Here is a 14,167-nt window from a genome sequence, read left to right on the forward strand (position 1 = left end):
CACCACTGCCAAGGCAGCTTGTCTCTTACTTCAGTCTCTGTCATGTTCATTCATCTGCTCTGTTTGTAAGACAGTCTTGGAATTGACACTGCAAATGACTTTTCCAGCTGATTTGGGGCCATTTTTAATGTTTGACAGATGTGGACGGACTTTTTTTTCTGCCCCACCCCCTCTTTGTTTTCAACGGAGCTGGAACTGGTGATGTTTTTGTTCCAAAACTCCCTGGCCTTGCTGAGAGCCAGTTGCCAAGCTCAATCTGTTCCCTTGGTCGAGGGGAGGCTGCCAGCACAGCTTTGGAGATGCCTCGTTATTGATGAACCGCTGCTGTGCAGGACAGGAGGAGGGCTCAAAAGCGGTGCTGTGCAGAGATTTCTCCCACATTCCTCACTCCCTCTCTCATAAACTTTTAGGGTTGGGAGGGGATCCCAAGAGTCACCTAGTCCAACTCTTTGCAATGCAGGAATCCCAGCTAAAGAATCTCTGACAGGTGACCATCCAAACTCTGCTTAAAAACCTCCTGTGAAGGAGAGTCCACCTTTTTCTCCTGACCAGGTAAGGTTATGTTTTCCTCCCTTCTCCCCTAACCCCAGAATTTGTGGACAGTCAATCAAGCTGAATGTGTTGGTAGATTCAGGACAGACAAAAAGTCCTTCATACAGCAGATAGTCAAAACTGTAGAACTTCCTCCAGCAGGAGGCAGTGATGGCCACCAACTTGGGTGCTTTTAAAAGAGGATGAGACGGATTCAGGAGGAGGAGACGGCTATCAATGGCTATGCTGTGCCTCCACAGTTGGGGGCAGCAATGCTTTTGAATAGCAGTTGCTGGAAACTTCGTGGGGGGAGAGGGCTCTTGTGCTCAGATCCTGCTTGTGGTTTTCCCACCGGCATCTGGTTGGCTTCCATTAAAGTCATTCTGATTGGTGGCCATCACTGCCACCTGTAGGAATGAGTTCCACATTTTAACTATGTGCTGCTTAAATTAGTCCTTCATTTTATCTGCCCTGAATCTTCCAACTTTCAGCTTCATTGAATGTCAACAAGTTCTAGTGTTATGAGAGAGGGAGGAAAATTTGTCTCTATCCTATGGATGGTACCTGACTCCCAGTAAATTAATAGAAATGTATAAGTTGGAATCAGATACCTGCTGGAAATGTAAAAAGAGAAGGGGGGGTGACCTTTTTCCATATGTGGTGCTCATGTAAAGTAGCAAAAGCTTTCTGGGATATGATTTATAATGAGTTGAAAAAGCTGTTGAAGATAACTTTTGTTAAAAAAAAACAGAAGTTTTTCTTTTAGGTATAATTGGTGGAGAGGTACCTTAAGAACAGAAAAATATATATTTAAGTATGCTACTGCGGCTGCCCCAATGCTTTATGCCTAGAGATGGAAAGAAGAAACATTTCCAATAAAGGAGGAATGGCATTTAAAATTGATGGAGTATGCAGAAATGGTGAAACTTACCAGAAGAGTAAGAAACCAAGAAGAGAGACTTTTAAAAAAGGAATGGGGGAAATTTATTGACTGTTTGGAGATGTATTGTAAACAACCTAAAACATTAGCAGGATTGACATAAACATGTGCAGCAAGAAATAATTAAAAGGGAATACAAAGAGAAAGTTATTAAATAGGCTAGAACTGGATATGCAGAAACAAAAATATATACGCTAAGTAACTGCAGAAAGGAGGGGAGGGAAGTCGAGGGAAATGCAGATTGATTGTATAAAGACTTTGTTTATTCGTTAAAATATTTGTAAAATGAGGAAAAAAAGAAACGATAGTTCATTAGTCCTCTTGGGGGCCCAGCACTTACTAACAGTGATACAAAGCAGTGTTTTAATGATACATTGTTTGTTTGTTAGACTGTACATAACTCAGAGATTTTTTGAAATATTAATCAGTATGTTCATGCTTTTAAATAAAAAATACATGACAAAATTTGCCTCCCTCCGCTTTCTCCATGCCAAGCATGATTTTATAAACTTCTATCATCTTGCCTCTTACTCACCTTTTCTCTAAATTAAACACTTCAACTTTTCTGCACGGGGGAATTGTTCCATCTTGTCGATTATTTTGGTGGCCCTTTTCTGAACCTTTCCCAAGCCCACGTTATCCTTTCAGAGGTCAGGCAATCAGATGCGTGCACCGTATTCAAAATGTAGTCACGCCATAGGTTTGCATAACAACATTATAATATCAGCAGTTTTTGTTTGCAATTCCTTTCCTAATTATCCCTAGCATGGGATTTCCCTTTTTCATGGTCACAAAACACTGGGTCAACATCAGGACATTTTCGCTTTTTACTATCTGTCTTGGACAGATTCTAATTCCATCTTTGGTGATTTACATTCTGCTGATCAAATGATTGCTGTTTCTCAGACAAGCGAAAGCTCATCCTGCGTGTCAAAATGAACAAAGAGATTTTCATTTGGTAAGTACAGTACTACTGAGTTGGAGGAAGGAAAAAAAAAAGACAAACCCTCCTAAAACATCAGAAAGCAAAGCTGTTGGCTAGTTTAGGAATTGCTATGTTAACAGACTTCTCTCTCTCCATCAGATTTCCAACAGTTTCCCAAGAGCATTGACTTTATTTTCTTGCTTGTTCCTTAGCCATTAAAAAAAAACCCAAAAGTATTTAGGCTGCAGAATTGTATGGAAAGACTTGGAAGTCAGATTACAGTGCAGCCTTAAGTCACAGATATGAGTGAACAGAATCCAAATGATTATTTTTATTTTTTGCTTTAAGTAGCCTGGGCCAAAAATCCCTCCCACTTCTCCACCTCCTATCCATTCTCCAACAGTTAATGAGAGCGAGTGTTGCATAGTGATTAGAAGTGTCAGGCTAGGACCTGGGAGGCCAGGGTTCAAATCCAGCACTTGGCCAAGAAGCTCGCTGGGTGGCCTTGGGCCAGTCACTGCTTCTTAATTCAAACTACATTGCAGGGTTACTGTGGGAATTAATTTAGGATGGGAAGAGCCATGTGCACCACCTTGAGCTTCTTGGAGAAAATGGTGGGATATAAATGCAATAAATAAATAATAAAATAAATTGTATTTGCACATTTTCAAAGAGGAGGGGAAATTCTGGTGAAACCCCAGGGCTGCTGTGTGCAATAGAATTGCTGACCACGGACTCAGAAAGCTTACTTTCCCTTTGCCTCTCAACTACCTCCAGCCTGGTTAACACATTGAGCGTCTACACTCCCAGAATGTGCTCTGACCAAGGATTAGTTCTACAAGGAACTGGACCAGGCTGCCAGGAGGGTCCCAGAGTTGGGAACCATCACATATGGGACAACTGCCACTTTGATATTGACTGCATCAATGAGAACGGACAAAGACTCACAGCCTTTTTATCGCAAACACATTCTTCTCTATCAAGGCAAAACACTGAGCGTCCTAGAAACATCCAAGGTCAAGGCCACTGGCACCAGCCAGACTTGATTTTCACTAGGTAAAGAGCACTGAACTGTGTTTGTGTCACACAGAGTTACCGCAGTGCTGACTGGGACACAGATCACTCCCTGGTGACAAGCAAGATCCATCTCCAGCCAAAGTGGGTCCATAGCACAAAGCAGAAAGTGTGGCCTCAAATCAATGCCAGAACAGTCATACCTGAACTTTGTGAATGCTTCTCTGACTCTGTCAAACAAGCTGTACTGAACTGCCTCACAGATAGTGTTGAAGCAAGGTGGAACCACATCAAAGAGGTAGCCTACAACACAGCTATGTTCTCCTTTGGCAAACGAGAACAACAGATCCCAGACTGGTTTGAGACTGACATTGAGCCTCTTCTGGCTGCAAAGTGTGAGGCTCTTGTGAACTACAAGCATCTGCCCTGCAGGAAGACATTCACTGAAAAAGGCAGGGAGCAATGCCCAGCAGATTGCCAAACAATGTGCCAGTGACTATTGGCTAAAGCTGTGTGGGAGTATCCAATTCACTGCTGCCACTGGCAAAACTCACATATGTACAAAGGCAAAAAGGAAGCCTTTGGACCAACAGCCAGGAAAACTGCACTCTGAAAACCTTGTCTGGAGAGATCATCACAGACCACAGCAAGTAGATGAAACAATGGACCAATCATTATCAAGAACTGTACTCACTGACACAACAATCGACAGCATCCAGACTTCGCCAATCTTGGAAAAGCTGGATGTTCCTCCCTCCCTCAACTAGCTGAATAATGCCATCAACTCCCATGACAATGGCTTGCCTCTCTGAAAAAGTATGAAATAATGTGATGAAGGTCTACAAGGCTTGCATGTTGAGCGTGCTGATTTTTGGAAGTAAGTCATAGGCAACTTACAACTACCAGGAGCAACACCTCAACTTCTTTCACATGAGCTGCATCAGAAATATTTTGGGTATCACATGGCAAGATAGAGTCTCAAACAAAAACGTGCTCTCCCAAGTCCACATTCCCAATATGTTTGCACTCCTGTCTTAATGATGTCTACACTGTCTTGGTCACGTCCACAGAATGGAAGGTGGCAGGGTCCCCAAGGACGTGCTCTGTGGGGGAGCTGGCTTCAGACACCAGGCCTATTGGCAGGCCAACCCTATGCTACAAAGATGTCTGTAAACATGACATGAAGCCTCGCAACCCTACCATGTGGGAATCCCTTGCAGATGACCACAGTGCCTGGAGACAGATAGTCAGGTTATAGATCCACAGCAGTGACCACAGGAGAAATGACCCCTGGGAGGAGCGCAGGGAGAAGAAGCACCAAAGTGTATCTGCAGCAGCACACAACCAGATGCCTTCATCTGTCCCAGATGCAATAAAACATGTCTCTCCCATATCAGTCTCTTCAAATATGTGAGGGGTTGTCACATGGGAAATGGAGCAAGCTTGCTTTCCGCTCTCGAGGGCAGGACCTGGACCAGTGGATTCAAATGACAAGAAATGAGATTTCAACCAAACAATAGGATAGAACTTCCTGAGGGCGAGAGCCTTTTGACCGTGTGATGGACTACCTGGCCCATCTAGCTCAGTATCCTGTTCTCACAGTGGCCAACCAGATGCCCATGAGCATGACAAAGCTAAAATTCCCAGAGTTCCCTGGGAAGAGGTACTGGTGGTTAAACCACTCTGGAACTGCGAGAGGGGAGTTGTCTTCCAACACTTCTCAGAACCTTAAATAAATTACAGCTCCCAGGATTCTTGGCGGGGGGGGGGGGGGGAGAACATGACTGTTTAAAGTGGAATTGTAACGCTTTCAATGGATGATGTGACCAGAGACATAGCCAACGTCCTCCTGTCAGTGGCAGTGGAGGAAGCTGCTTGGGCACCAGGAGCGCCGCACCCATAGGGGTAGGTCTGCCTGCCTCCTCCCACTCAGCCACCCTACAGCTGGTAGGGAGGCAGCAGGCGGACCGTTTGGGCAGCGCAGGAGAGAAACATGTCTTGGGCACACTGCAGGCACCGCTGTGAGTTCTGCCCAGCATTTTGTCACTCTCCTCAGTGGTGACACTCAGGGCACACTGCACCCATGGCACCCCCCTTCCTCCATCCCTGCCCATCCATCAAATGTCAAAGAGAGAAAGAATTATGTGACTTTCTACAGAAGGCAATGCTGTATTGGGAAGTTTTTAATGTCTGGTGTTCTGTTGTGTTCTTTTATATTCTGTTGGAAGCCGCCCAGATTGGCTGGGGTAACCCAGTCAGATGGGCAGGGTATAAGTAATAAATTATCATCATTGTCATCATCATCATCATCATCACTGCCTTACACTGTCAGAACATTGGTCCACCAGCATCATAAACTGGCTGAATGAGACTGAAAAACAGAATCCACATTCCCAGAGAAGAAAACTTTGGAGAACTTGGAGGGTAGATTTTGGACCAGCATCTTACCCTTATGAGAATAGGAATCTGCCTAATGAGTCAAGCCCTTGGTTTAGCTGGCTGATTATTACCTGCACTGACTGGCAGCAGTGGATTTATGAGGTTTCAGACAGAGGACATGCCTCACCCTCCTTTGGAAAGGCCACTGGGGACTGAGTCTGGGACCTCCTGCCTGAAAAGATTGGGCCCTGGCACAGAGCTGTAGTCCATCCCCATAATATAAAGCAAGTTTCTAGTCATTTTTCTGAATGCAGAACAGAAGTTAGTAGGAAGGAAGGCCTTATGCCAAGTCAGACTCTTGGTCCATCTAGTTCAGTATTGTTGATGCTGACTGGAAATGCCACCCTAGAGCTTCAAGTAGAGACATTCCTAGTGCAAGCTGGAGATGCTGTCGAGGCTCAAAGCTGGGACCTTCTGCATGCAAAGCAGGTGCTCAGCTTATGAGCCATGGCCCTTCCCCTGAAAATATAGATTCCAGTCTTCATGGTTCTGGATAAAGGACTGGATTAAAACAGGAACACGGATCCATCCATCTCAATGCTGTCTACACTGAGTGGCAGCAGCTTTCTAGGCTGTCAGGCACAGTGCCTTCACCAGTCCTACCTGGAGATGCAATTGGGGATTGAATCTGGAGCCTACTGCACTTAAAGTTATTGTTGGTATTCATTGCTCTGCTTGTGGCCCCCAGGTTTCTCAGAAGGCAATGTGGCCCTCAGGATCAAAAAGTTCATCCACCTCTGTGCGAATGTGGATCTGTTTTGAGAGGTCAGTGGCTGGGCCCGTGTTTGGCTTGCAAGAGGTCCCATGTTCAATTTCTGGTCTCTCCAGTGAGAAGAACAAATTGCCAGAAAATAGGAACAGAGGAAGTTGCTTTATAGTATGAGTCAGACCTTTGGTCCATCCAGTTTAGTATTGTACTGAGGAGAAGGAGCAGCAGTGAGATCCCATGAGAATTTCATGAGAACTCTCAAGATTTTGCTAGAAACTATCACTGCTTCACTATTCACCACCACCAGCAGCAGCTGGAATGGAATGGGGTGAATGGTAAGGACATGGGTGTGTCACCCCCATGGGATTCCTCTGCCTGAGCCCTCTCCCTTAATCTGTGTGATCCAGCAGGCTTTTCTGATCGTAGAAGCATTATATTGTAGAGTTGGAAGGAATCCCATAGGTCATCTACTCCAACCCCCTGCTATGCAGGAACCTTAACTAATGCACCCATGACAGGTGGCCATCCAACCTGTGCTTGAAACATTCAAGGAAGGAGAGTCCACCAGCTCTTCTCGGAGTTTATTCCACTGCCGAACAGCTCTTCCCACCTGAAAGTTCTTCCCCATGTTTAGTTGAAACCTGCTTTCTTGTAACTTGAAGCCATTGGTTCAGGTCCTACCCTGAGTCCATCTAGAAATACAGCTCTGTGGTCCTTAATCCCTTCATGTACTAACTAGCAGTTGTGCATAGTTATGCTTGACTGTAATCTCCCATACTTTCCTGCTGACCAGTCTGTAGTCACCTGAGTCTTTCCCCTCCCCCCCCCCTTTAGAAGATGGGAACATTTGCCTGCCTCCAGTCTGCAGGCAAATCTCCCCTGTTTTCCAAGAATTCTAAGATTACGTCCACATGCTATATTAGAATCCTTGGTTGCAGCTCATCAGGCCCTGGAGACTTGAATTCTAGGTGATGTAGTTGGGTGATGTTCTTCTGCAAGCAGCAAAGGTGCTTCCAAAGCAGACCTCAGCAGGACTTGAACCCTTTTGCTCTAAGCAGGAAGAAGTCCTCCAAGCCCTCTTGATCATGTGTTTAATTAGGGTTTGTAAACCTCCCATTAATTTTTAGCACCGTCCCCAAATTGATTCAGACCTAGGCCAGATGTGGGTAGGATGTTCCCCAAGGCTGGCCACAGATTTGGGGTCAGGAGGGTATCCCTAGCTCTAGCAACCACCACCAGATGGATTATTAAGAATGAACACTGTGGTTGAAAACTAACGTAACAACTTCAGAAACCTGTGTAGGGTTGTTGCAAAGTATCAGCAGAGAGAGATGAACCTTTTTTCTTTTTCTTTTGACACTCAGACATCTCTCTGGCACAACAAACAGATTTCAGGTATGCGCAAATTCTGGATGATGGTTTGTCAAGAAATAAGCAAAATACACTAACATCCTACTCCACTTTGGTTGTTTTTATTTTATTGATTTGTTTGATTTGCTCCAACAAAATCTTTTTTAAAAACCCCCAAAAAAGAATAAAGGCTGTCCCCACTAGCAACTATCTTTGTCTCTGAAATGTCAGAGGGCGTGCAAATGAGGGTGTGGGCTTGCACATTTCTATGTAACTGGGACGCTCCTAAGGAGGTCAGTGACCCTTCGGGCTCAAGTGATCCTCTCCAGTGGGGAAGATTCCAGCTTTTACCACAACAAAACCATACTTTTGACACACTGGAGAAATCAAGAGGGGAGTTGGCTGGGCTGCATTCGTGGCCTCTAAAATGACAGCATGCAGGTCCTGACCAACTTTGTGATTCACTTGATATTTGTCATTCTTCATCTCTCTCTCCTTTTTTTTTTGGTCTCCAGATGTGGGGCAACTCCCCCGCCCCTCATTTTGGTCGGCACAAATAGCTCATTGTCTGGAATCGTGACCTTTTCAGTTTAATGGCAAAGCACCAGCTTCTGCAAAGGGAGATCTCATGGATACCTTGATAGAGTCTCCATCGAAACTGTGCTGGAGATACTTCCCTTAGGGATACTGGGATGTGTGCATTTCAGCTTCTGGTATTTAAAATCTTAACTTTGGTTCTCCACTTTTCCAACAATGCTTGCATTTTTTTTTTTAAGTACACATGAAAATCCATGCATATGTTCATGTACATTTCGCGTTCATACTTGGTTGAATGGGCTGCAGATCTTCTTATTCTCATATAATAAACATATCCAATAAGTCTCTCTCATCTTTTTTTCTGAAGCTTTGTACTCTTCAAAAAAAAAGGGTGAATTAGAGGAGGCACGATAGAAGTGAATGACATGGAGAAACTGGATAGAGAAAAGATTTTCTCCCTCTCTCATAACATTAGGACTTTGTGTGGGCATCCAATGAAACTGAATGTTGGAAGCTTAAGGACAGGTAAACGAAAGGACTTCTTCACATAGCGCAGTTAAACTTTGGCACTTGGGCTGGATCTAGACACATCCAACGTTTCAGTTTAAAGAGTTGTGAATTTAAACAGGGAAAACAGGTAGAGAAAAACGGGATTCCACATCACCATCTGGTGGCTCAATGTTATATCGCATATAAATCGCTTTTCCTTTACCAGTCTAGCTGACTCCTTGCTCCCACAGGAGGCAGTGATGGTCACCAACTTGGATGGCTTTAAGAGATTATTTGACAAATTCATGAAGGAACAGAAGGCTACTGATGGCTACTAGTCACAATGGCTATGCTCCACCTACATGGTTGGAGGCAGCGATGCTTCTGAATACCAGTTGCTGGAGACAACAGCGGGAGAGAGTGCTCTTGTGATTGGTTCCTGCTTGTGAGCTTCTTCCCATCGGGGCATCTGGTTGGCCAGTCTGAGAACAGGCTGCTGGACTAGAAGGGCCATTGGCTTGATTCAGCAGACTCTTTGTATTTTCCATCTCAACTGTTTGGGGAAGTATGTTTCTGTATACCAGTTGCTGGAAACCAAAGCAGAGGAGAATGTTTCTGTTGCATTCAGTGCTGGATAAAAGCTAATACATTTCATTCTGTTGAATTTGTAGTTAATGCAAGTTTTACTTTAAACCACCAGCGGGCACTGCTTGTGTAGCAATCTAGCCAGCATTTGTTTGTAGCTCTCTGTTTAAGTTAACTCCACCCCCAAAAGCTGAGCTATTAAAAAGAATTCTCTCCACTTGTTGAGGCAAAATGTCTGCTGTTTCTCTATCTCATCTCCACTCATCCTATAAACAATTCCTGCATGAATAAGACCTTCGAACTCCAGAAACCATAAGTGATCTAATTCTCCAAGCTGCAAGCTCTCCTAGCAGGTTTTGGGCCCAGACATTGGTTTAGCACTCCAAACAAAGTTTCCCTGAATTTTCCCTTCCAAAAGCCTTTTCATCTAAGCTGCCCTTCTCCAACAAGAAAGAAGAGGAGTGGGTTTCAAGTGAAATGAAGAGAAGCAGGTGGTGAGAAAAAAATAAAATGGTCTAGAAAGAAAAGAGCAGGCTGCAAGATCTGCTAACACTTAAATCCTGCTTGTGGGCTTCTTTTTTTGGTATCTGTTCAGCCACTGTAAGAACAGGATGTTGAACTAGATGGACCATTGGCCTGATCCAATAGGATCTTCTTAACTATTAAGTTATTATTATTTATTAAATTTGTATACCACCCTTCACCTGTAGATCTCAGGGCAGTTAACACAAAAATAGAAGCAAAAACACAAAATACATAATAAAAAACTAAAACAAAACAATAACCACCCTCACCCTCTCCCACAAACACATTAAACAGAATACAGTGGTACCTTGGTTTTCAAACGTCTCAGAAGTTGAACGTTCTGGTTTTCAAATGCCAAAAACCTGGAAGTAACTGCATCGATTTTCGAACGCTTTTCAGCTTCCGTATTGAGTTTTGTGTAAGCAAATGCTTCAGGAAGTAACTGCTTCAGTTTTTGAACGTTTCGGAAGTCGAACGGTCTTCTGGAACGGATTATGTTCGAAAACCAAGGCACCACTGTACAGGATGTTACTGAGCCAAAGGCTTGGTTGAAGTGGAACATTTTAGGCTGGGTCTAAAGGTGTATAATGAAGGTGCCATGTGAATCTCCCAGGAGTGAGCATTCCACAAACAGGGAGCCACTGCATAAAAGGCCCATTCTCATGTTGCCACCCTCTGGACCGCTCATGGAGAAGGCATATGAAGAATGGCCTTACATGATGATCACAGGGCTTGGTAGGTCCCTATGGAGAAAGTCAGATTTGGTAGATTTCTACATTGCTGGCTGGGAAACAGCCTTCCCTGAGGTCAAGGCCAATTGCTGCCAGCCAGTGCAAACAGCACTCAGCTAAACAGACGAAATCTCTGTCTTTTCTACCCCCATGTTTGTTCATTTTGCTCTGTGGTTTTATTTCAATGCATCATTTTTTAAAAGCACGATTTTTTATTTTTAAATGCATCACTTTTAATGCATCAATTCTCCAGCGACTGGATTTAAACTTCCCGCTGGGGTCTCCTCTGCCTGCCTGTTCTCACGCCCTAGTTGGAGGGGGAGCTTGAAAGGGTGGGGAAGACAGGCCTCTCTCTTTGCCACACACACAAAATTTTCTTTGCAAACTCCTTCCCTCGCCTCCCCCTCCCATCTGCGGAGAAGGGAAGAAGAGGCGGGGATTAGGGCTCTTCCGAGATCCTGATTGGCCGAGGCACCTCTGGATTGACATCCTATCCTCATCTGCTCTAAGAGGAGAAAGAGGAGAAGGAGGAAAGAAAAAAGTTTCACTCCCAGATCAGAGAAGGGAAAGGGGAACATCACGGTGTAGAAAGTCATCCCCGGAAGGCAGATCAAGCAGAGGGCCACTGGCAGAGGTGGAAGAGGACAGCAGTGGGCTCCCTTAAGGAAAGAAAGGAACGGCCGATCTTCCAAGCAAAGCAGCCACCAAGCAAACTTTTTGCAGACTTTTTGGAGAAGAGGCAGAGCAGCTGGAAGGAGACGTCCAGTCTCCTCCTCTTCCATCCCAAGCATCCAAACTCATGGCTTCGTAAAGAGAACATTCCTTTGGGGGGTGGGGAGGGATATAAATTAAAAGAAAGAAAGAATATTCCACCAGGCTTGAGGCTGCGTCTTTTGCACAAGCAAAATAATAATTATCCCTGTTTTGTCTCGGTGGACGATGGATACTCACACAAGATGGAAAAGGAGGACTTGGGTGATGAGGTCCATTCACCCTTGGAGTCTAGTCATGTGTCTTCTCTATTCAGTAGCCCAGAGCCACGCAGGTAAGTGGGACCAACAACTCAATTGTTTTTGCTATAGATGCAGATTGTTTATTTTACTTCTTTTTATTTTTAAAGAGTTTTTGCCCTCGGGTCACGCAATAATTTTTTTCCCATCGTGTTCATACATGATTCCTAGAGGGAAAGGTTTGAGGCAGTGCTTAGATTTGGAATTGCCTTATATATATATATACATATATTCTTTCTCTCTCGCTCACTCACACATACACACACACATACATACAGTATATATATGCAGCAGCACCTGAAAGAGATGCAGGAGCAAATCTAGGTTTTGCACTGTTTTTGCACTATCATAAATAATTTTAGCAGCCTCAGTCCTTTGAATGCCGTCTATCAAGGGCTGGGACGGGCAAAAGGAGAAAACTTCAGAAATGCAAAGTGTTTCTTACCCGCTTCTAGAGAGGGAGAAAGGTTTCTTGCGGAAGATGATCTATACAGTTTGCAAAGGTCTGTTGCTTGGGATTATCTCTCCGTAGCGTAACTGTGTCCAGCTGCAAACTCCCGCCCCCCGCCCCGCTCCTGAGGAACAATCTGGGGATCAAAGGCAGGAACTTTGCAAACTCAAATGAACTTAGAAAACAGACGCCCCCTAATGTGCCTTAAGTGAACTTTATGGAAACAAATTCTTGCGTCTAAAACTCAGAGCGGGTCAGTGAGACCAACGCAGGAAATCATGTTACTCCAACCCCAAATCTGGGTTTCATGAAAGAAGCCCAAAAATGTTCCATGATCTATGTTGCCTTTGACTGGTGGGTCGTGGAAGAGATGTTTTCTTACTGTTGCACCTGGATAGAAACCAGATCAGACAGACTGTTCCAATAAGGATATCTTTGGAACAGTATTACGTTTTGTTTTTCAAAGAAACAAGTTGGACTGTTAGTTTTGAGATTGGAAAATGCCATGAAGTGAAATATTTGCGATAGACATTTGTTCTGGGCTTCCTACTGCTTCTTATGTATATACAGTATTTACAAAGCGCCGGCGATGGGTCCGGAGTCTTGTAGAGAAGAAAGAGGAAAGTCTCTGCCGCCTTAGGAAATAACAGGAGGGAGTGATGAGCAGAGACACCTGTATTACAGTGGGTTGGAGTCCATAACCCTAGGGGATCCCTTCCAGTGCTTTGCTTTGGGTTCAGTTACAGCAAGGTTTATTGCAAGTCATAAGAACACAATAAGATTCTGCTGCTGCTGAATCCCCATCTAGTTCAGCATCATGTTCTCACAGTGCCTGTCAGATGCCCTTAATGCAAAATCCACAAACAAGACCCAAGCAGGACATAGGCTCACAAAGGCTACGCTCCCTTAGTGGTTTCTTATCAGTTTCTTGGAATTCATGGAGGACAACGCTATCAGTGGCTACTAACCATGATGCTCCATGTTGGACCTCTGGTACTGGGGCAGTATGCCTCTGAATGCCAGTTGCTCTCGTTTCTGCAGGCACTAGTGCTGGAAGGTTGTCGGTAGTGTATAAAACAAGCTCTCTACACAGGGCTGGCCCTTAAACTGGGGCTCTGCATTTGCATGCTCTGCTTTGCATTCTGAAGGTCCTTGGTTCAATCTACGCCCGCATCTCCAAGTAGGGCTAGGGAATGCCTCATCATAGATACCCTGGGAAGCTGCTGCCAGTCAGTGTAGACAACACTGAAGGAGATGGACTAACAGATCTGACACTTGGTATAAGACAGGCTCCTATTTCCTATTTATAATCAAAAACAATGAGGATTAGAATCTTGCTTTATTGTAGAGAAAGGGCGGTAGCTCCAGGGTTGAGCTTTGCTTTGCTTCCAGAAGTCCCCAGGTTCAATTCCTGCTGGAAACTCCAGGTAGGACTCAGAATGTTCCCCACCTGAAACCAGTTAGTGCAGATGGTCCTGAGCTAGAGAGACTAATAGTCTGACTCAGGATAAGGCAGCTTCCTGTGGTCCTATGTTCAGAAGTTGTTGCACTCCATCATCCCTGCTCATTGGACATGTAGGCTGCTGAGCCTGCTGGCAGCTTCTGTGGGGGCTGCTGGGAGTTATACTCTAGCCTTATTTAGATGGCACCAGGTTGGGGAAGGCTGCTTTATGAGTTGCTTGACAGTGTGGCTGGGCAATATATTGTCCAACACTGTTTTGAAGTCCAATGTCATGATATCAGTTTCATAATTTTTGACCTGGCAATATATCATGAATCATGATGTGTGTGTGTGTGTGCGCACACTATGCAAAAATCACAATGCAGGAAAAAGTGTGAAGCCAGCCTCTACATAGTTCCATCCTTATTTCAAACATCATGATATATCTGTATATCACAATGTATAGCTAGTGAAATAGCATGATGTTGAA

The 14,167-nt window shown here is 44.5% G+C and overlaps 1 protein-coding gene and 1 long non-coding RNA gene across 6 annotated transcripts in view; one reads left to right on the forward strand and one right to left on the reverse strand.

The window, feature by feature from the left end:
- Positions 1–8,008: 8,008 nt before the first annotated feature.
- LOC310669705 lies at positions 8,009–12,507 on the reverse strand. Of its 3 annotated transcripts, XR_014507284.1 has the most exons (5): positions 12,231–12,492; positions 11,727–11,952; positions 10,352–10,787; positions 9,158–9,521; positions 8,009–8,821 (listed from the first exon to the last, which is right to left on the reverse strand). It is a non-coding gene; the product is annotated as an uncharacterized lncRNA (long non-coding RNA). The 3 variants fall into 3 exon arrangements; XR_014507285.1 differs by lacking the exon at positions 8,009–8,821 and having other exon boundaries at positions 8,832–9,521; positions 12,231–12,507; XR_014507286.1 differs by lacking the exons at positions 8,009–8,821; positions 10,352–10,787 and having other exon boundaries at positions 8,832–9,521; positions 12,231–12,506.
- COL5A1 (collagen type V alpha 1 chain) overlaps positions 11,102–14,167 on the forward strand; it is a 180,704-nt gene continuing 177,638 nt past the window's right edge. The window contains exon 1 of one of the 3 annotated variants that reach the window (XM_083423334.1): positions 11,102–11,820. In XM_083423334.1, coding sequence (XP_083279460.1) covers positions 11,715–11,820 — 106 coding nt within the window. In that variant the 5' untranslated portion in view covers positions 11,102–11,714. The remainder of the gene's footprint in view (positions 11,821–14,167) is intronic. The other 2 variants (XM_083423336.1, XM_083423335.1) reach the window with 2 other exon arrangements.

This window comes from Podarcis tiliguerta (genome assembly GCF_965153285.1).
Source record: "Podarcis tiliguerta genome assembly, chromosome: Z".
In the NCBI taxonomy this organism is placed as follows: domain Eukaryota; kingdom Metazoa; phylum Chordata; class Lepidosauria; order Squamata; family Lacertidae; genus Podarcis; species Podarcis tiliguerta.